The 22,127-nt window shown below is 38.8% G+C and overlaps 4 protein-coding genes across 7 annotated transcripts in view; 1 reads left to right on the forward strand and 3 right to left on the reverse strand.

Moving 5' to 3' along the window:
- Positions 1-507: 507 nt before the first annotated feature.
- pla2g12a (phospholipase A2, group XIIA) lies at positions 508-3,611 on the reverse strand. The gene is made up of 4 exons (XM_020591699.1): positions 3,071-3,611; positions 2,843-2,919; positions 2,026-2,191; positions 508-1,745 (listed from the first exon to the last, which is right to left on the reverse strand). Exons 1-4 carry the CDS (start codon positions 3,288-3,290, stop codon positions 1,627-1,629), a joined length of 582 nt encoding a protein of 193 aa, XP_020447355.1. The 5' UTR covers positions 3,291-3,611; the 3' UTR covers positions 508-1,626.
- A 566-nt stretch (positions 3,612-4,177) lies between these two features.
- On the reverse strand, positions 4,178-12,072 carry dnajb14 (DnaJ heat shock protein family (Hsp40) member B14). The gene is made up of 8 exons (XM_020591879.1): positions 11,832-12,072; positions 8,927-9,098; positions 7,637-7,782; positions 7,086-7,274; positions 6,501-6,586; positions 6,257-6,366; positions 5,182-5,354; positions 4,178-5,057 (listed from the first exon to the last, which is right to left on the reverse strand). Exons 1-8 carry the CDS (start codon positions 11,962-11,964, stop codon positions 4,933-4,935), a joined length of 1,134 nt encoding a protein of 377 aa, XP_020447535.1. The 5' UTR covers positions 11,965-12,072; the 3' UTR covers positions 4,178-4,932.
- A 283-nt stretch (positions 12,073-12,355) lies between these two features.
- Positions 12,356-20,590, reverse strand: LOC109955585 (tetratricopeptide repeat protein 39B-like). Of its 4 annotated transcripts, none has more exons than XM_020591881.1 (19): positions 20,513-20,590; positions 19,013-19,236; positions 18,869-18,920; positions 18,274-18,378; positions 17,979-18,110; positions 17,709-17,785; positions 17,271-17,400; positions 17,070-17,175; positions 16,834-16,899; positions 16,238-16,346; positions 15,658-15,725; positions 15,515-15,574; positions 15,251-15,412; positions 15,057-15,148; positions 14,698-14,818; positions 14,503-14,614; positions 14,306-14,423; positions 13,687-13,803; positions 12,357-13,280 (listed from the first exon to the last, which is right to left on the reverse strand). In XM_020591881.1, the coding sequence occupies exons 2-19, from the start codon at positions 19,023-19,025 to the stop codon at positions 13,166-13,168; spliced, it is 1,755 nt and encodes a 584-aa protein (XP_020447537.1). In that variant the 5' UTR covers positions 19,026-19,236; positions 20,513-20,590; the 3' UTR covers positions 12,357-13,165. The 4 variants fall into 4 exon arrangements, with proteins under 4 accessions (XP_020447541.1, XP_020447537.1, XP_020447540.1 ...); XM_020591884.1 differs by having other exon boundaries at positions 18,996-19,236; XM_020591885.1 differs by lacking the exon at positions 17,070-17,175 and having other exon boundaries at positions 12,356-13,280; positions 16,834-16,876.
- snapc3 (small nuclear RNA activating complex, polypeptide 3) overlaps positions 20,507-22,127 on the forward strand; it is a 3,697-nt gene continuing 2,076 nt past the window's right edge. Inside the window, 4 exon segments of the mRNA XM_020591886.1 lie at positions 20,507-20,781; positions 21,436-21,519; positions 21,622-21,700; positions 21,872-22,031. Coding sequence (XP_020447542.1) covers positions 20,549-20,781; positions 21,436-21,519; positions 21,622-21,700; positions 21,872-22,031 — 556 coding nt within the window. The 5' untranslated portion in view covers positions 20,507-20,548.

Here is a 22,127-nt window from a genome sequence, read left to right on the forward strand (position 1 = left end):
GCTCTACGAGCTCGACGCATGTGGCGATGCATCGATGATGCCGGACCCATCACTAATTGGCGCCTATATCTGTCCATTAAGGTTTAATAGCCAGGACTTCCGTGTTTGCCACATTAGAAAAGCGACTCATTAAACATAGTGCAGGAAGTTTATGTATCATAAAAATAAAGGGAGGTTTCTGCATGGTACACCAAATAAAATCACATATAGCGCAATTTAATAGCTGCTTCAAGATCATACCGCTCAAAGCATAAAATATGTCAATAAAACGGACGATATGGTTTAGATCAAGTTATAGCTCCTAAGCGCTAATGTCATATAAACTCAACAAATTTTTCATTTGTAATACTGGACTATAGCTAAACATTAATTTTGATTTGACAAGTTGAAATGTGTACATTTTACTAACATTTAATCACATTTTTGTTATGGCATGTTCCTAATAATTTGTGCAACTTGTGATTATTTTCATTATCAATTAATTTATTAAATTAATCATATAATTTAGTCTATGAATCAACAAATAATTACAAAAAATGCCCTTCACAACTTTTCAGAGCCAAAGGTGACATCTTAAAATGTCTTATCCAACCAACAGTTCAAACTCCAAAGTGATTCAGTTGCAAATCCTCACACTTGATAAACTAATCAAAAAATAACTTGTTTTGTTTTTTAGGCAACTAGAGCTGCCTTAAAAATAACAGACAATTTATCAAAACCGTTACAAATTATTCTTCTGTTGATCGACTAATCAGCTAATCACAGTAACAGTTTATCCAAAAATGTGCACCGTCTCACTGAATTACAGGTATAAATTTAAACCTTTTCCTCTATTTCTATGTTTTTATGACAGTTCAAAACAGGTTTTCTCAACAGTGTTGTAATTTCATAGAGTCCACAAGTACACTCCTTTCCATGTGATATTTTACAAATGTTATAAAATGTTTGTTACTATAAAAATGTACATCCTTTACTTATTTACCACATGCTTCTGTTTGGGTCTGGGCAGTATAGTTTGCTTATACAGGCCATAGAGCCGAAAATATTATCATTAATTTATTATTGGAAATATACATTTTTATATATGTTTGTGTTCTTATTGCCAGTCAATAGACAAATCGCACCTTGCAGCATATTCAGCAGACCTGCTGTACACTGGCTAAAATACAAGTTTAGCATTCAACTGGAAGAATTCCACTCCATGTGTACCCATAATTAGTGCAAATTTGTGAAGATCTTTTCAGAAAACAATTATGAATTTGCAGTGCCCATAAAATAAAGCACTGTTAACTGGGTCCCACCCAAACAACCAAATCCCAGTGAAAACCTGAATACCCTCTTTCCAGCCCATCACAGAAGAAACATGTTACACAGTATTGACAAAATATAAATAATTAGTCTAGGAAAGATATTAATTGTCCACTAACTCTTGTCACACTAAGGTTAATTCACATCCACTTGTCTAAGAGAAGTGTGCAATTCAAATTGTCACTAAAGGGAGGTGAGAGGGCCAAGACACTCTATATCCCTGAGAAAAGCTATAAGTCTGAAAAAAGTGTATCTCTGGAGTCATGCTGCCAGAGTTGTGCTTGTGAATCAGCCTCATTTTACAGTCTTGGTTCTGTATCACAGTTCCTTCTTCACTTCATACTGGCACACACAGGACTCTCTCTGGCTGTCCAAGTATGGCTTACATCCCAAGTGCATAACAGCATCAAACAACAGCGTCACCGCTGATTTACAGGCTGCCAAGAAGGAAAGAAAGAGGAATAATATGAGCATGTGGTATTAATCAAATATATTTTATCATAGATAAAAATCAAACACTAAATCTGGATGGGGACACCAGTAGGTGGCAGTGACAAAAAGCTGCAGTCAAGACCAACAGTTTTCAACAGCCTTCATAGCAAAGTCTTAAACCCTATTACACTATTTTGAAATTTACCGTTTCTTTGTGAAGTTTACAAAGCAACTGTCAAATGAGCTAGGATGTACCAGGACACAAAAAGCAATCAAGTCCCTCACCTTGAACACTTTGGGCCAATCCCAGAGTTCTTTGGACATTCCTGCAGATGGTCTCAAGACAATCCTGGAACTGTTCATCACAGTCGTGCTTCTCAAGGCCGCAAGTGTCATAGCAGCGATCATGCTGGTTACAGCATTTAGTCATGGATGGGATGCCTATGTCAAACTGGAAAAAACAGCTTGGTCACTCTTTGAATGTTTGTAATCATTGTGTTTTGAACTTTACATTATCCTGGCAGGTGGTAAAATTATGATTCAGAAATGACAAACAACATAGCGCAGTACATTATGACAGTTTTAGTTCCACTGTAAATAAAACAAAAGTCAACCCCAAAAATTACAAATCTTTCCAGAATAGCACCCCTTCCTTTACCTTCCATCAATCAGGGATATGAAAAAGGTATAAATTTGTTTGTTTTTGTACTGAAAAGTACAGTGGAAGAAGAATCCTGACATGGAGGTGCTGGGACAGCTTAACATACTGTAACTCCAAAAGGTTCACATACAGTAGTTTTTCCTTCTTGCCATTGTATCTAAAGCAAATATCTGCCAATAACATTGGCATTGTGGATTTGTCAGTTAGACTATTTTATATCCACATTGGGCCATGTTCAACTACATATGTTGTATTGTGTGTGTGTGTGTGTAAACAAAGCAATAAGATAAAATGTTAGACAAACATGGACTGCATCATATCTAGGCCCATACGGTTTGGGATGCTGTAGTATACATCAGGATTCACATGACAACTCGCTTTGCGTGGCGTGCACACACACACACACACACACACACAATCTTCCAAACACTGCCAGACTACCTGAAAACCAAACAATGGGGACCCACACCCGTTGGGTGGCGGATGCTTGTAGCCAGGACGAGGCACCGGCTTGTAACCTGTGAGAAAGGAGCAAAGTGGAAGATGTTGCTGTCAGAGACAAACGCAGCAGTACAGTCGATTTAATTAATGCTTTTAGTTACAACTGTGTTTCACAAATCCACTGGTGACTTTTAAAAAAGGCTTTGAAGGAAGATGAAGCTAGCTTACCATCACTGCACCTGTAATGACACAGCCCGTCATCGCCACCAAACAAATCCAGTGCTGCGTTCAGATAGGTGTCAATTTTGTGTATTCCATTACGGATAGTTTTCAGAGTCATCCTCCAGTCAGGAGTTTCTGGCTCTTGTTTGCAGTTAAACACGTGGGGAAAACACCCAAATAAGCATGAACCCAGCAAAAAAGCACAGACGTGGCTGTGGTAGTGCATAGTCCACGAAACGTCGGAGACAGAAACCAGCGTTTCCCGGCACGTTGGTCTAGCACAGGCTGATTTATTCCTCAGGATGTTGGTTTTGACGGCATGTCAAGTTTCGCTTGTGCTCCTTTTCATTTCACTTCCAAGAAACCTAATAGGACGTGGTGATGTTGTGTGTGCCACCGAGGATCCGACAACTTCCGGGATCACGTGACCGATGACAAACGAGTTCAACAGTATCACGTGGTCGTTTCGAATTCTGGTTTCTTTTGGGGGAGTCAGTTGTATTTTACTCAGCTTTACTTTACTATTTTACCTTTTACTTTCTCCTGGTTACCGATTCTGTGACTAGGTACTCACAAGTGTTAGTTTTTAGACGGAACATGGTTAAGTAAAATAACTTTAAAATCATTTCTTAAATTTATAGTCTATCCACTTGAATACTGGAACAAAAAAAAACAAAAAAAAACAAGTTTAGCCTCTTTATGAATTGGCTCCCCTTCCTTATCCTCCCAGTTTTCAGATTCTCCACAGCTATAGCCTAGAGATCCATCCTCCATCTAGCTAAGTATAGATCAATTGCGCATTGATCTATAATTAATGTAGAGTTAAAAACAAAACCACAATTTTAATAATGATAATGTGCAGGCTTGTAGTAGGAGCCCAAAACAATCACCATCAACTTAGGGATAGTGGTCTAATTGATTTGCTAATTACTGCAGCTTTATTTTGCATCCCATTGTTCATTGGATTGACAGCAGATACCTCAGAAATATTTCAAAGCTTAGGAAAAATAAAACCAACACTAGCTTCATGACTACATAACTGATGCGAGAGGTTTTTTTGTTTGTTTTTGGTAATTTGGGTGTTTGTCATCTCAGTCAGATACAGAGCAAATCCATAGTAATAATTTTACTTTATTTAAATGTTTAGGCGAGCATTGAAGAAAGAAAAAAAAAAACGCATCTTCTATTAGTTACCTAATTTAAATAACTGCATAAACTTCCAACATGATAATGTACAACATTATATAAGTTTTGATGTCTTCATGTTTAGTCCAAACCAACTTCACATTTTGAAGGGGATAACATAAAAATGTTCTCTAGTAGCAAAATCACAGATCAAAAACTCTTCATGGTCCACTGATCTTCATCCCAAAGCTGAGTAGGAAGCTAAAAGAGACATTGTGTTCTTCATGAAAGGGATTTGGCTGGAGGGTAGCACCTCCAGAGAAATCTTTCTCCCAAATTATGTTTCTGTCAGGAAAATGATGCCGAAAGCTGTTCGTTGATCTTAAAGTGATTCACTTGTGCAAAATGCCTCTTGAGCTCTCACCACATGCCTTTATAGTCTAGTGTTCTCCTCGTTTCCAGGAGAAAACAAAAAAGCAGAGTTTAAAAAAATGATCTGGGGCTTTTTACAGCAGATGGTGATTGGTTCATTAGGTTTGAAGCAAGCCGATTCCTGGGGTCAGGCTGGTGCGGGGGAAGAGAACAAGTCGGCAGAGGGATTTGAGGAAAGGGACATTTTAAAACTTAGAAACAACAGAGCTAAATTATTTCTGTAAGTTTTTGCTCCTAGTTTAAATCCTCTTCCTTAAAAAAAAAATGAACATACACATCTACTGATTATTTACATGATCCAAAAACATCACTCATCCGCCTCTAAATAGGCTATTTAGTCTGTCCAGCTCCCTGCAGTTATCCATGGTCATGAGCTCTGCCTTCTTGCGCATTCGGTCATCCCGGTATACCTTAGCAGCATACAGCAGGTCTGTTTCTGGATAAGACAAGCAGAAGAACAATGTGACTGATAAAACAAGAGCCCAGGGAAAATGTGAAGAGGACATATTACTGAATTTGGTAAGCTAGTTCTGAGGGTGTATTTAATCATAATTACTCACTTGTCTGTCTCTCCTTCCAACAGTTATTTCTGATATTAGATACATAGTCCTCCTCCACATTCTTCTCAATCTGCTGCAGTGCAGCACCCTTATACTCTGACTTGAAGTCCTTAGTGACATAGTAGTCAACGTGCAAGTTTTCCGTCTCCCGTTTTATGATCTGACCCGTGGACCTGGAGAGGTAGAATCTTTAGTGAAAATGCTGACAACGGTTGCAGTTTTTCACATTTAATCTTGAAGGTACTTCACATAACCAGTTATAATTGGCTATTCTGCAATAATGTAGACCTTGTTTTCTGCAAAGAGTAGGGCAGTGAAAAGAAAGCTATTTTCTGGGCATTTATCCAGTGAACAACAGTGAATGAAAGACAACAAAGCACACAATGAAGAGTTTATGGCACAAAGCATTTCATAGTAGTATAACGAAAAATAGACTGCTTTCTGTATGGTTAACACAGGTATTCAGTCAGTTTTAAAGTACTCAGGTAATCAGTTTTAAAGAATTGACAGCTGAATAAGTACGCATCGCATAAAAGCGTGCGATTTGCCGCATACATCTGCAGGTGTCAATAATGACTAATAGTGTGGACCAACTGTGTGGTGAACACAATTTAGCTGGTCCTCAAACATCAAAAGGCTTTTTCAGGGTTAAACATGGTTTAGGTTAAAATTAGGTTTAAGCTGGGGTAGGGCTGGAGTTGGGCATTTATTTGTGATGGTTAAGATTATGGTATGGGACCAGGGAATACATTATGTCAATGAGTGCCCTGCTCCTCACAACTATAGTACAGTAAGACATGACTCTGTGCTTGTAGCCAGGTATTACTTGTGTTGCAGGGATGTAAATCTATTCACACAATCATATTGTAGGGACCTGATGTCCTTATGGGGACAAAAACCAAGTCCCCAAAGCATAAATCCTTACATTTTAGAGTGATGACTTTGTTAAAGGTTAGGTGTTAGGTAAAGGGTAGGGTAAGGTTATGGTAAGTCTCCAGGAAATGAATGCAAGTCAGTGTAATGTCCCCTTAGGTTATGGAAACACAACACATACTGTAAGTGTATGCACACTTACAGTCTAGAGTAGAGGCTGTAGGGTGGAGGGGACACCATCATCTGGCTCAGTATTGACACTAAAATTAGGACCACTATGGGCATCAGTTGGATAAACATTGAGAAACCACCCTAAAGACAAACAGAACTTTAGCTGAAACAACATATGTAGCTTACAAAGTTGTGCATCAAGTAAAACTGTAATATTATACATACTGTATGTGCAAATAAAATGTTATTTCTTAAGTCAGAACCTGTCTACCTACATCTCCCCTCTCTTCTGTTCTCTCTTGTCGGTAATCAGCCTGGTGGCTGTAGCTTGTTCTGCCATTGGTGAAGGTGTGTGCACTTGCTGCAGACAAAAATATTTACTGAGGTCAGATACAGAGTTATGGGATATGTCACCGGTCTCACTTACTCTTAGCTTTAGTTTTCAAAACTGTACATTCACACTGCTCTAGGTTATGTAGAATATCAGAGCAGTACAGAACTAGTGAAACCAAAGTGCGACTGTCATCAAAGCTAAAAATCTATTGGTCTGATTTTAAACATACTAATTTTTCAGCACCATGAATAGTGGAAAACTTGAATTGTACCAACAGTACTGTACTAGAGGTTCTACAGTCCCTTTATTCACACATTAAGAGAACCACATTAAAATGCATTTAAAATGCAAATTTGCAAAACTGGACAAAAGGGAAAAAAAAAGAATGATTACAGTCTCCTAAATTGATAAAGTGACACTGCAGGAACTGTAAAGTAATACACAAGTGGAACATAAAATGAGTGGCAAGTTATGTAAAGTCATCAGTAACAATAGTCTTTAGGTGTTTGAGTCTGTATGCACTTACAGGTGGGGAACCCGCCTCCAAAGAACATGTTGAAGAGGTCCTCGGGAGTGATGTCGGCCTCAAAGCCCCTGTGGAAGTCAAAGCCTCCTCCCCGTGAGTGTCCCGGGCTGCTCAGCTCCTCCCCTCCTGTCAGGTCATACTGCTGCCTTTTGTCTGGGTTGCTAAGCACTGCATATGCATTACCAATCTCTGAAGGAGATTGTTAAGATATCAAAATGAAAGGGAGGACAAAAAGTTTATGGAGATAGTTTTTCCCAGTGCTAAAATACAGTACAATGCTTAGACACAGCTCTCTCTCATTTGTCTCTTAATTTAATTGCTGTTCTCTGCAGTCTCACTTGACTTGCAGGTGATACTGTACTGGGTCCACAACATAGTGAAAAACCTGTCCAGTTTTTATTTTATTTTTTTTTTTTTTATACATAATCAGCGCTATGAACTAAACTTGCACATCAAGTTAAACTAAACAAGCTGAAGAGTTTTACATTACATAACGAACTTCTTTATCTAATGTTAAACACACCAGTAACAAAGTATAAATGCATACTCACTTTTAAAAGCCTCTGTTGCTCCAGCTGCATGATTTTTGTCCGGATGGAACTTGAGCGCTAGTTTCCTATAGGCTTTCTTGAGCTCATCCTCACTGGCTTCTTTAGTGACACCGAGCACTTCATAGTAGTCCTTGCACCGCTTTATCCTGGAAAAATAAACAAACAACACTGTGGATTGTTTTAACAGGCAGGTGACAAATTCAACATTACCAAACATCTGATACCATCCCAGCTAGTTTTACATTCTGCTTTATTGACTCATCTGTTCAGCACTTTGAAATGACTCAACTTGTCAGTTCAAAAGTGCAGTATAAATAAAGTTTGATTTGAATCTGGACATCTCTATTCATAAAAGGTCAGGTACCAGAGGGCTTCAAGCATTAATACCGTAGGCAGACTAACACATACACTAGCTGGGTTTTAGGATTGGGCTACAGGATTGATACCAGTGAAAACTAAAAATAATATTTTCCAGGCTGATGCTTAATTAAATTAACTGTAATGTTTCACTGTTATACATTCACCAAGCATAACCTTTCACACATGTGAAAAACAACAACAACAAAATCTATAAATAGTTTGTCAGATTTTTACTGTAAATTGTTGATTCTTTCCTTGAGAAAACAAATTTATGGTAAATATAATATGATGATCATCATCAAATCACCCATTTCTATCCATTACTGAAGAATCATGGCTTAAGTAGGACTACTGATGAGGCCACGGGAGACTTTTAGTACAAAACTGACTGTACTTTTTCTTCAGAGACATGATGCAATTTTTAACCCACCAAAGCTTCCTCAAAGGATTCAGTATAACAAAAACACCAGGGGAAAAGATCACTGCCTAAGTTTAATTGCAATACACTGTTACAACTGTGTAACCACCAGCAGCATGTTTATCCTAGACATGAACTCCAGTTGCTATCATCAGTTTTCTACTGATCTGACTGGCGGGTATATGTAGGTAAGATGCAATGCCTGCTTACTCTAACTTTCTTGCTTTTTCCCCACTGCATGGTCTAAAATTAGAGCATGTAGTGGTTACCTGGTATCTAGTTCACGCTGCTAAATGTATCTCAGTAGGCAGCACACAGAGGTATAGAGACAGCCATAGCAATAGCTGGGTGCACAACAATGCAGAGAGGACAGTGTCCTCGTTCAGACACAGGTGAAAGGTCTAATTGAGTGACAGAAATGGTACTGCTGTCACAGAGCCAACTGTAGTGGGACAGATTACACTACCAACTGGTGGAGAAGAAATAAAGCATTAAAAGAAAGAAATTCTCACCTCTGCACACCCTCAACCTGCTCTTTGGTGAAGCCTTTAGAGTCGCCTCCTCCAGACTCTTGGCTTTCTCCTTCTGGTGTGGCACCGGTGCGTTCTGAGCTTTTTGCTGGTCTCCTTTTATATGCGCCATTACCCGCCGAGCTCCCATTCTTTGTTAATGCATCCAACAAAGCTGAAGACAAGAGGAAGAAATCAAAAGCTAAACTTATAGTAAATGCAAATATTACCTTCATTGTCATGTGTGTCCAAGTTTTAACAACATCCTCAAGTATAAACTGTCACACATAGATGCATGCATGTAAAAGCTTTAAAATTGTATTAAAATTATAACTGAGTATATGCAAAGTAAAACTGACATACTCAGTTATACAAGTACATGTCAGTGTATCACTCATGGCAGAAACTACATGTAAACTCTTTGCCACGTTGGTCAGTGATATTTAGGAATGTAATAACTGCAGTAAAAAAGGGAGATGACGCATTTTCAGATTAGATACGATTCTAGATTTTACAATCACAATACACTGTTGAAAAACAATATAATATGCATGGCTTTGCTCACAAAATGTGCAGTCATTCACTTACTGTACTGTTAAAAGAATTTCAAGCAGCAGACTAGGCACACCAGAGTGGCGTTTTGAATTGCATCTTACATGACAAGATCCACCAGGAATAACACCCATTTAGACCTTAAAATAGTGCATTTAAAGCCTCATTAGTTAAAGAAAAAACCCACACATGAGCCAGGAGAACAGCCAACAAAAAGATAATCTGGCACATTTCCAAAGCACAATAAAGCACAAGGAGGAACGGGCTTCAAACACATAATGAAGAAACTTAGGACACGGTTAGCATTTTACCAACACTGGAACCTAACAAGCTGTAACCTGTAGTTTCTCATACCTGTAATCTGGCAAAACCCGAAGGACTGGTGTAATCCATTCGGTTTGCTTTTCCACTACATTTTTACCTGCGTCAGTCTGTTTACATGAGGGCGGCTCTGCGTTTCGCTCTACACAACCGAGCAGAAAGCATCAAATCAACACTCGATCACAAGGCTCATTAATCAAGGCGCAACAAAACCTGTGCTGGTAACGGAGACTGGATGTGCAGCTGAGCAGTTAACAGCTATTGAAAATGCAGAACAAAAACTTTCAGAAAAGTGACATCTTTGCCACTGTGTCCGTGTCAACTTGCTCAAGTCCCCATTTTACCTCTAAACCAGTGAATACATGTTTACATGCCATGCTTGTAATGCCAATACTTGAGATGTGAGAATGCTGACGTTTAACCAATCACAGGTGCCAGAACTGCAAGCACCCAGTCCCCATGAGTACCTGGAACTTGATTTAGTACTACCTGCTGAGGGATGCTGAAATTTAGCTCCTGGAATTTGTCTCCACAGTGTGCTGAGGGCAGTGGAAACAAAAGCAGAACCAGGGACAAGTGGTGTAAGTTGTTGTGGGTCATTAAGTCCCTACAGTAGAAGAGACTTATGTGTGAGAAGACATGACTTGCAAGTTCATTAAATCAAGAAATTACATTCAAACTAGTAAAAGAATTCACTATTATGGACCATTTCTGGGTGAACAAGGAGTAAAACCATTTTTTTGTGAGCCAGCCTGCACACAATGCAGTGACCGAGGCCAAACTCAAAAAACACTTTTTGGTCACCCATCTTTCCTCTTTTACACATCATGTGTTAATTTAGATTTTGAGTGATATGACTGGACAGCAGGATAATGTCAAGGGGCTTTCTAATGAAGTGAGACCAGTGGGTTAGCAAATTAGTTTTGGATTAAAACCTGGTCTTGGTTTGCTGCTTACTCCAATGATAGCAGCAAATCTCATGAGCAGTTCTGGTGAGGAGGTTATGTGAATGTAATTATCAGGTGGTCGTAGCAAGACATCAGCAAAGTTACAAACTAGCTACTGCCACCTAAAACTGAGTGCAGGGCAGGCACATAAAGCAGACAAAGGACATGGCGGGATATCATTTCATTTCATTCCAATTACTAGTCTATGAAGTGAGGAGCTATTGGTCATCAATGACCAAGTCTATTTATCCCATTACAGAAAACACTCACAATACTGGATATAAGAGTCCCTTTGAGCTTACAATGCAAAACACCATCAGTCCCCTCCTCATTAAACAGCTATAAATTATCGTCTCACAGAGAGTGGTTTTTGTTGGATTAACCTGTACTTCGAAGCTCTCAAGGGGATAAATCATTCAATTGAGGGCCTGGAAGTTGGCTGAGTGACCTGGACAACATTAATTCCTCGCCCTACATCTCTCTACAACCTCTGATTCGTAAACGGGACTCCTGAAAATCCCTACAAACCCAAAGACTGATTGACTGAAGTGAGACTAAAAAGAATGCCAACAGAGACGTTAGTGACAGCTAATCAACGAACGATGGCCTGACTGATGATTGTTTCCCGTTAAAAAAGGACGTTTGATCAACTGTTAGCTAACGTTAGCTTGTGGTGAGCTGATGGTACTCTGAACCATCACTGTGCTTCACTAAAAGGCATCTTCTTCAACGTGTTCACTTTACTTCACCTTGTAATAAACCTCAATTTACAGAAACGTTCACTACAGAGGGGAAGACGCGGGCAGGCTAGGTTAGCTAACACAACGCCATCTTAGCCAACGCTAGTTAACTCTTGTGTAACGTTAATGCTTAAATTCCAGTATTTTAGTTAGCTACATTCCCTTCTTCACTAACGCTACGCAGTTATACAAATACCTGTAACCAGTATGCAGTAGTAGCCACCAGGTGGCCTGAGCTTAAACCGTCAGTGACGGTAACAAACATCAGTTACATGCTACCACCTGGTTACTGACAGCACATCATGTTAAGTAGAGCTGTGTTCTCTCTATCCGGCTAAACAACGGTACCTTTGGCTTTGTCAGTTGGGTACAGCTTCTCTGCTTTGTTGAGAAACCTCACCGCCTTTTCTTTATCTCCAGCTTCTAGGGCTTTCGTCGCTATTTTTATACAATTCTCTGCTTCGTCTCTGTTCCCTTCCATCTTCTCTCCCCTTCCTCCCCCGCCCTGGAAGAGTCAACTGATCACACACACCACGTGATCAACACTTCTAACAGCTGTGTCCGAGGTGCAAACAGCTGTATGCAGAAGGGTCCGTGTATCATCCGATCATTCACTCATTTGATTTAATCCGCAAACAAGAAAACGGATAAATGAAGTAGAATTTCGTTTTTTCGGTGAAAGTCAAATCACTGTGTATTTCTTCTGTTTTCATAACAAAGCATGAAATCAAATACACGAGAAACCAAATCTAAAAAAAACGTCTTATTATGTTTACGGATTTCTGACTGGGCGGACAGTTAATATCTGCCATAAACACCATTTCCCATGAGAACTCATATAAATGTGCGAGCGGGCGCGCAAGAGTACGGCAAAGTCAGTAGTTTTCCTTTTTTCACATCTACAAAAACGAAATTCTGAACAATTTATCCGTTTTGTCATTTGCAAGTTAAATCAAATCGAATGATCGGATGATACACGGATCCAGAGGTTTGGTCACATTACATATTTTGTTTTAAATGACAGTAATTAAATACATCTCCTGAAGCAAGCAGGATTTAATTGTTAATGAACTGTTACTTTTTAATGAAGGCAAACAATAATTGTGGCATGTACAAAGGTTTGGCCACTACAGACAAGACAGCTTGCAAAAGCTATTTGTATGACATGTCTTTAAGAACATATACAATTTTCATGCAGTACTGCAGAGTTTGTTAAGAAAGCTGTTATATATTTAGTAAAAAGGCATCTTAACTTCATAAAAATGTCCACCTGGCCTATACCTTACATTGTGTGTTATCATAAAAATGCTGTAATTTGATTCATAAGATTTATTCAGCAAATACCATTTATCAAAGCAGACCTATTCATACTGCACTGGACATAGAAGACAGTTATTTGCATAGATTAATTAGCTTATAATAATGAAAGGAGTTTAATCTAATGAAGAATACAAGCAAGATGTGAAATATTCTCAAACTGGATATTATTGGAAAAGTCAAAAAGTAGAACTATTGAAATGAGCCTTTTTCTTGTAAACTTTTTTTCATCCCCAAGAATCTCTCCATTGACAAGATGTATTTTAATTTACTACACAGGTCTGAATCGTCCCGCCCCCAAGTTTAGTGGCAGAGCTGATGGCACCACACAAGGCTTTTTTTGTCATTTCCTGCCATAGGGTCTTTCATGCTGATGTACGTGAAGGGCGAGGTTTGGCTGAAAAAGAGCCCATGGTGTCAAGAACAGCATGGATACGGAAGTGCAGCCTCGACTCCATGTTGTAGTCTTTGTAGTTCATCCTACACATAATAAAAACCACTTATTAGTTCTTTGTATGATATGGCAATACACTGTGGATTCTAGTAGAACTAATGGGTAGCTGGACTTTTGCACATAGATGTATTTGGTTCCACATAAGCACACTGTCATCCTTTCAAAGGACTCACTTGCTATAAACTGTATTCCGTAAAAGTGCAAAAAAGGTCAATTGATAATGAAATGTAAGGTCCTCACAACCAACAAAAGGCTGAGCTGCATATGCCATATACAAATGTAAAAGTCTGCAGTGTAGCACTGTAAATTATAGTTCATGAAACTGCTGTAGTTCATGAAAGCATTTGGGTAATTTCTGCACTGATATATAAAAAACAAACAAACAACAGAACCAATGTGTAGCCCAAGATTGGATGTGCTGAAAACACTTACTTGACACTGTCAATCAATTTGATGGCTGTGTTGATGTCACCTTTCTCCTTGTGTAACATTCCCAACTCATACCTGGTATATGGCACCAAATAGTTGTAATGCTTAATATCATATTCACTGCAAAATAAAAACAATAAAATCAATTCAGTGGGTCAATTTAGTAGTTTAATAAACATTGATAAAACCCAGACCTAATTTATTTAAACTCTTAAGTCTCAACACCACACTCAGAGGTACTGTGAATGCTATGCATCATGCACACTCACTGGCCACTTTAATAGGTACACCTGTACAAGTGTATGCAATTCAGTGCAACACTTCCGCTTTATAACATCTGTGTTAAGCTCATAATGTTTCAGTTTTTAGTGAACTTGTCATAAGTGTATAAATTCAATGATATCTTTATTATTGAGGTCATAGTTAAAGGTGTTGTTGTTCTGGACTACATTATATTCAGGGGTGTTCCTAATATTCTGACCCTCTCATGTATGTAGCCTCAGAGGACAAAAAAAGCTCAGTTGATAGTTGTAGCTGAATGAGCTATCAGCAAGCGTAATCAATACACAAACACAATTATAACGTGCTGTGTGTGTGTGTGTGTGTGTGTGTGTGGCCTCACCTTGAAATGACCTGGGTGAAGCAAAGCTCAGCCTGAACTAGACGGCCCAGGCCTTTTAGACACAAGCCCTTCAACAACTGGACAACACACTGGTCATCCAGATGATACTCTGATGGGTCTAAATGTTCAGCAAAATGCTTGTTAGTTTCACATTGATAACTAAAAAAAGTTCATGAAAATTTTGCTCTGCCTCTCACTTGGATCATCTCTGAGCTGCTCCTCTGCTTTCACCAAGGTGCTCAAGATACTTTCAGTCAACTCAGGTCGTTTGCCTACTACTGTGAAACCATTCCACAAATACATCAGTTCCTGTGACAAAAAGAAGATTTGAGTACTGGCTCGATCACACTGGGTTTTCATTGAAAGCGTCAGCAGTGTGCACATGCCCTCACCAAAGCAGGGACGACTAATTTCACAGGGTTAGAGGAACAGTAGCGTTGGGCTTTCTTTGCTGCAAACTTCTCAGTTGGAATTGATTTCCCAGCAATTGTCAATCTGAGACCATCCACCTGCCTAGAAACAGTGGTGGAAAGTAACAGAGTACCTTTATTTAAGTACATCTGAGGTATTTGTACTTTACTTACTATTTCTATTCTGTGCTACTTCACACTTTGACAAATGTTGTACTTTTTTACTTCACAAAATTTATTTGAAAACTTTTGTTACTTCCTCCACCACTGCCCCATGCTTCACAGTTACTGTATTAATACGAAGACAACAGAAATGTAGTGCTAACTTATTGTTAGTGCACCTGAATAATTCCACCACATTCTCTCCCAGTTTAGTCACATCTTCCTCTGGGAGCATGCTCAAGATGGCGGCTTTGTGGAACACATAGATGGCCTATAAGAAAGGAGCAATCAACTTCTTATAAGAGGGAAAACAGAGAAACAGAAGAGAGATGACCACAGAAAATTGACCACATCACAAAGGAAGAACAATTACCTTGGACCACTTGCTCTCCCTGGAGAGCAGATCTGCATATCGATAAGCCTCAATCCAATTTTGTTCAAAGGAGTGGGTCCACATCAGCTCCCAGTAACACACGTGATGAATCTGATGCCACTCTTCCTGTGCTGCAATACATGCCATGAACTTTTCCCGAGCCTGCAGAGAAACCCGGACACATGGGTATGAACTGATATTGCATTAAAAAAAACAACACTGAGATGGCATAAACATATTCACTTAAAAATCACCGGTACTCACTAATGTGATATTTCCTTTGAGCAAAGCAATTCTTGCAGTGTAGAAAAGAATGATGACTCCCTGCAGACAAAATACATGTAATTAATTAAAACAGAATGCCACTGAGAGGGGGCACCTGTCAGAATCACTAATGCACTGCTCACATTAGGGAACTTTTCAATGTATGGTGCCAGCAGGGCTTCAGCCTCAGTTAGGTTTCCTTGCCCGGTGCCTTAGGGAAGAATGAGAGTGGAGAAACAATTCTCAGAACATGAATCTCCCCACAGTCATTGAATTTTTTTTTTTATTCACAAATAAATGAACAAGGGATTGAAATCTGGAAGAAACGGTGGCCCTAACCCATGTGGTACATCCCAGTTCCCTCAATTGCATCCACATTTTCCTCACTTGTGCCTTTTCTTTGCATCCTAGTCCCGTCAAAAAATGCAAGGAAAGAGGAATCAAGGAAACATGTTTTTAGAAACAGGAGCTGTCCTTTCCTCTGATATATCCAGTCACCAACTGATTTCTGATTAAGGGGCATGTCGGTCCATTACAAACTTTCATGAAGGATGGTCTCCTAAATCTTTGCTCATGGCTCCTCCAGGCAGCCTCCTCACTGCTTTATCCTCACTCTTCAGAGCAGGAATAAGAGCTTTGGGACATCTTCAAGATGTCGAGTGACAGTCGAGGAGCGAGGGATGATCAGTTAAGGAAAATAGGATTTACACATACTGTACTCACCGAGTATCACTGTGATGTAGAGATGAAACATCAGAAGAGTTATGGTGCTCAGGATAGAACGCAAACTGTTGCTTGCTGCTCCCTCTCTCAACTGAGACAAACCCATCTCCTGTGAGATAATTAACAAATGGTTCTTCTGACATAAACACCTTGAATATAAAAGCAGGTTAACATATAGACAAGACATGGGCTCTGTCTTTGCACAGAGGAGCAAGGAAAAGCATGTGAATCGGTTGGAATTGCCTGGTTTTCTGCATTTATTGGTCATGACAAATGATCTGATCTTCAAACAAACAGCTATAATCTTTCATGTCTTTATTAAACACACATTAAATTGACATTGCTGGTGGTAAGTGAACCTTAGGTCAAATGTTTTTCTCTTCAACATTCCTCCTTAGAGAACTGCTTCAGCTCACATGCCTTTTCCAATCTACCCTATGAATGTCTGAATTATGTATTTAAAATGAACAAGAACAAAACAATGATGTATGTGTTATTAGTTAAAATAAATTGTTTGTTCAGAATTTTAACTTAGATGAAGATCTGACCATTTTTAAGACAAAGGATTTGCCACCATATAATGTGATGTCACTCACCCTGTCTCCTGAGAAGCCCAAAAACTCCATCAGTCTGAGGACTCTGGGTGGAAGCAGAGACAGCACCTGATCACAAAAAACAAACTGTATACCTGAGCTAATCAAAACACAACCACAGCATTTTTAAGTCTTTAAATACAATGCAAATCAATAGTGCTAGAAGACGTGTGCATTTATTCCCAAAATGATATGTGACATATAGTTTTAATATTTTGCATGCTTCCCATAGCTCTCACCAGATTAAATGTTCCAATGCCCATGTTGACACCGCCCCTAAAATGAATGTGTGTACTCTTCTGTGTTCCAGTGTCTTTTGTGACATTTTCCATACTTTGGCAAAACCTGGATGAAGACACCATTTTAAATTGCACTTGAATTCATTTGAATATGGCAAAGGATTTCAATTCTTATGGTCTATTAAACATTATGCTTCTTACTTGTAAATCAGATAACTCTTTCGCATTCCCATTCCTCCTTTAATGAAGCTGATTAAACTCTCATCCAGGAATGTGAGAGCTGCTTTCTGCAGGAGAACCTCAGCGTAGCACAGCTCTGCATGCATCTCTTCTGTTAATCACATTTTAGGTGAAAAAAAAAAACTAAAGAAATGTGCAAAGGTACTATTGTGAGTGAACACATTTACAGCAAATGATTAGCAAAGAGACTGAATCAATGTCAGTTCAGAATTGCAAACATTATACTATAGCATAATTGGTGACTCATACATGATACAGTATGTTTTGTATCTAGATCTTTCTGATGATTTCTGGTATGTCAATATCCAATTTGGCATTCTAGTTTCTCTGAGTTTCATGTGTGGCAATACCATGATCAAGTGTGAGGTATGCAGTCAGGAGTTACAGATGTTAACTCACCCTCTGTCAGATTATCAGTTGGTTGTCTATACCACAGGCTGGTCAGAGTCTCCACTAGTCCAGCTTTCTTCCGATATCTAAGTTACAGATCACACAGTATGCGGTGACACTTAGTGACAATCAGAAGTATCAGGACAAATGATCAGTGTTTTCATGCATATTATGTATATTACTCATTTTCTAACTTGAGAGGGTCCCTTGCTGCCCCAGTCTAAACTTGTGGAAAAACTAACAAAAAATAATAATAGAGCCTCAACTACTTCACCATACCTCTGGCATGTCTGCAGGGATTCTTTCAGTGATGTCATGGCAGCATCCAAGTCCTTTGGTTCAAAGGTCATGGCTGCCTGCATCACTAAGATGCTGCTGTAGCCCATTGCATGGCACATGCTCTCACTTTTCCTGAAGAGGCAATTTCAATACATTTTTAAAAGCAAAATGCATATTGAAAGCAGAAAAGTAAAAATGTATTTGAAATGTTGCCAAATTCCTATGACTAACAATGAGAAGTGCCACCTGCAGGGTGAAACAGCTGCATATAGCCATGCAAGGCATCAGTACTTACCAGGGTGCTAAGAGAGCCAGAGCATCAGCGAACCTGTTGTTCATAAAAAGATTAAGGGCAGTGGAGCAATCCCTCAGTGCTGTCTCCAAGTCCATTTTAGGTGAACTGAATGAAAGATTATCAGATTAATGTTTGGCTTCTTCACTTCAACAGACTCACATGTATGTAAATCTGACATTAGGTGGAATATCAAAAATATCAAAGCCCAGAAAAACATCACTGTAAAACTTCAAGCTTCGTTGAAATTTTTTTTTTATGTAAACATGTGCATAACTGGGTTGAACCAAACTGAACTGGGTACATTTTTTATTTTCGCAGCTGATATCAAATCAAACATTCTATCTAGCATAATTCATCATAAGCTGGAGATGTAAAATGTACAGTATGTTAGTGTGTGAACTATAGAAAGGTTTGAGGAAAGAATGAGGAGTAAGGTATCAGTAAGATATCTCTACTGGTCCCTAGTGTGTGTGTAGTGCATCACAATGAGCAGATGTTATGATTAGGCATTTCTGAAGATTCTTCCACAGGATTCTCTCTTTTTAATCATATGTGTGTGGTTACTATTAAGTAAAATGTGTACATTTTGCCATACCTTACAAATGAAATGCTTGAAGCTGTGTTAACGCGGCTTCCTGTCCCCATCACTAAAAAAAAAATAGCTCAATTAAAAACCTCAGTTTTGTCATTAAACACAGAAGTGGCAGTAAACCATAGCCTACCTGTTGTGGTGAAGTACCTTTCGCCTCCATTTGACTGAGTTGAACGATAAGAAGTTATAATACGTGTCGTGAAGCAACAGGTCTATATCTTTACCGGGCAGATATTTATACCAGTGTGACACCACCCTCTTCACTCCAGAATGAAGCCGTTTAGGAAGACACCGGGCGTGGCCTCAACTGGCAAGGTCAGCCCACATGTGGTCTCATCATGTTGCAGGAGAACATATGGTGCAAGGGCATCCTGGTAAAAGAGGTGGGATTCCCCAGATTAAATATTATTTAAATAAAATTTAAAAATGAGAAAATGTTGTTAGAAATATATGTCACCAGACTGTTATAACAGAACAAGGGCGTAACCTGAACAATTGGTGGACCAGGGATGGAAAAAGTATTTCTGTCCTGAGGACAGAAAGGCCATCACAAATTACAGTAAGGTCACCAGCACAAGGGGTGTTTTACTGTGATTTTCGGTTTTCTGTTTGCATGTGACATCCCTGCATAATTCATTATTTCTGTTTGTGTTTTCTCCTCTGCCTTTTTTTTTTTTTTTTTTTAAACGCACCATCATAAAAAGGATTTTAGTAGGCAATGCAGTCTAAAAAAAGTCTGCAAAAGCAAAAGGAAAATGAACACTCAAATATAAAATAACAACAAAATAAAGTTATCATTAGTCTACTGTTGTAAAATAAGTCCTTTTATAATTTTGACCCATATGTTTTTAATGCAGTTTTATTTTTAACCCTAATTTAACAATGGCACTTACAGCCGGTGACACCAAACTTAACAAAGTGATCAGGAAGGCTGACTCTATCCTCGACTGTGGAGTTGGCTTTGAAGAAAATGATGCTGCACAAACTGTTCAACATCATGGAGAACACCTCACATCCCTTCCAAGACCTACTGTTCAAATGGCACTTGCAGTCAGAAACGTCTTCACTTCCACTACAGGCAGTCTTTCCTGCCAACAGCCAACACCCTGTACAATGAATGACCTCTATGTTGAGAGAGGGCTCTCCTCCACATAAGTCTGTGTTCATTGATTCTTGTTATTATTAATACTTATTAACATCCATGGGAAAATGAACCTTAATGTACAGTTTCTCCCGATTAGCCATCCATTCAACTGCACTAATGTACTGTGTATTATAGTATATAGTATGCCTATATGTGTAAATAAAACGCTTGTTCTGTTTTGTTAACTTTTTTTGTTTTTTTTTTTCTATTTTCTACTTCCTTGTAAACATAGGCTTAAACATTGTTATCCTCATTTTTGTCAGCTTGAATGGGTGCTGTTACAATTTAATTTCCCTGTGGAGATTAATAAAGTAATCTATCTATTTATCTATCTATCTATTAGCAAATTGTCACAAGTAGACAAACGGTGTGCTTATGCTAATCACACACAAACCATTATAATATTTTGTGTTTTTACACAACACACATATTAAACATTCGCAATACGGATGGTGAAAAAATTCAGTGAATCATTTTTGGCCTGAGAAGGAAAAACATATTACCCATGATCCTCCGCGCATTACGTCTGTTAGGAAAACATGGCGGCGGCCAAGCTTTCGACAGATACAAACACAAACATTCCAGAGTATGAATATACCGATGTTAACACAAAACCGTTTCATATCGGCTCGTTCAGAAACGAATGGCTGAACCGACTGAAGCCGAGTAACTACTCCTACCAGGCGGAGGACGAGGACGCGTTTGAGGCCAACTTTGCTGAAGAGATGGGGGTCGGTCCGGAGATCATGACTGAACTGAAATCCGTCTGCAGGTAGCCAGGCTAACGTTAACCCGACGTTTACACAAGATAACGCTTGATAAACAGTGTAAACAGTGAATGTTTATTTGTGTCCCATATGAATATTTTTATTTACTTCAGCTTGACACGGGGGTGCAAAATGATAATAAAATGACTTGTGGACTGTTTATCTCCAGTATTAGGTTATATTTAAAACATCACTGTGACTAGATTTCAGTTATACCTAGTCAACAAAACAGTTAATTGTGTAATAATTAACTTTAATAGGCAAATATTCCAGATTTTGCTTATAACATAACAGGAATAAAGAAGTACACTAAGTGTGTGGACTTTGTAAGCTTTGACGAACTGATGACGACACAAGGAAAACACCATCAATGTTAGGGGTAAAACCAATTTTTAAACCACTGAACAAACAGCAACATGTAGATAAAATTGTAAAACGGAAAGCCAGTGGAAACTGTGTCAAAAGGTTCTGCTTCTCCAGATATGATCGTTATACAACTTCAGTTACCTGATGACTCTTATTCAAATGCAGGATTGTATGTAGCCTTCACATGCTGTATTGTGTACACAATTTTATTAATACAGTCTCTTCAGAGCTTTGTTTTCCAAGTCCTACCATGATTTGCAAAATATCTACATAACTTTGTTTATCTTTTCCAGTCTGGAGTCACTCCGTTGCCATCCTGAGGATCAGCAGCCTGACACAGAAGTTGTACCTCAAGATGCGACACTAAAAACACTAGTGTACGGACTTTTCTCAGTTGTTGCGATTTGCTGTGTATTATGGATAAGCCGGTGACATGTACACAAATTCAAATTCATTGCTTTGTGATTTGCTTTTAACAGACAAAGGAGAAAGAGACAAGATTATAAAGCTTCTCTGAAAATTACTAAGAATAGACACGACCTCTACGCAGATGAACTGGTGAGTCCACTGGAGCATTACTGAAATGGTGTCAGTCAGTAAGATTATGTGTTAGGGCAGTGGAACAGCCTCGTGGTTCAATTTAACAGAGGAGGTGCCAGGCATTTGTATCATAAACTTATGTTTTCTATCTATCTTAATGTAAGGCTTTGTTATCTGTGTGATTTCCAGGACCGTTTAACTGTTGGTAGGAAACCAGAAGTAGTGGCTGACCTGATCCCTGAAGGAGAAGTCATTCTGACCATCAATGTCTACTACCCAGCTGTTTTTGAGAAAGTAAATATTTACTATATTAAATTGTAACAGCACCCATTCAAGCTGACAAAAATGAGGATAACAATGTTTATATTTAAGTTGCCAAAAACCCTCCAACTCTCACCGTCTTTACAGACACTTTTTCTTGAATCCTATTCTCCACAGTACTGGA

Source organism: Monopterus albus, unplaced genomic scaffold (assembly GCF_001952655.1).
Source record: "Monopterus albus unplaced genomic scaffold, M_albus_1.0 scaffold15.1, whole genome shotgun sequence".
NCBI lineage: Eukaryota > Metazoa > Chordata > Actinopteri > Synbranchiformes > Synbranchidae > Monopterus > Monopterus albus.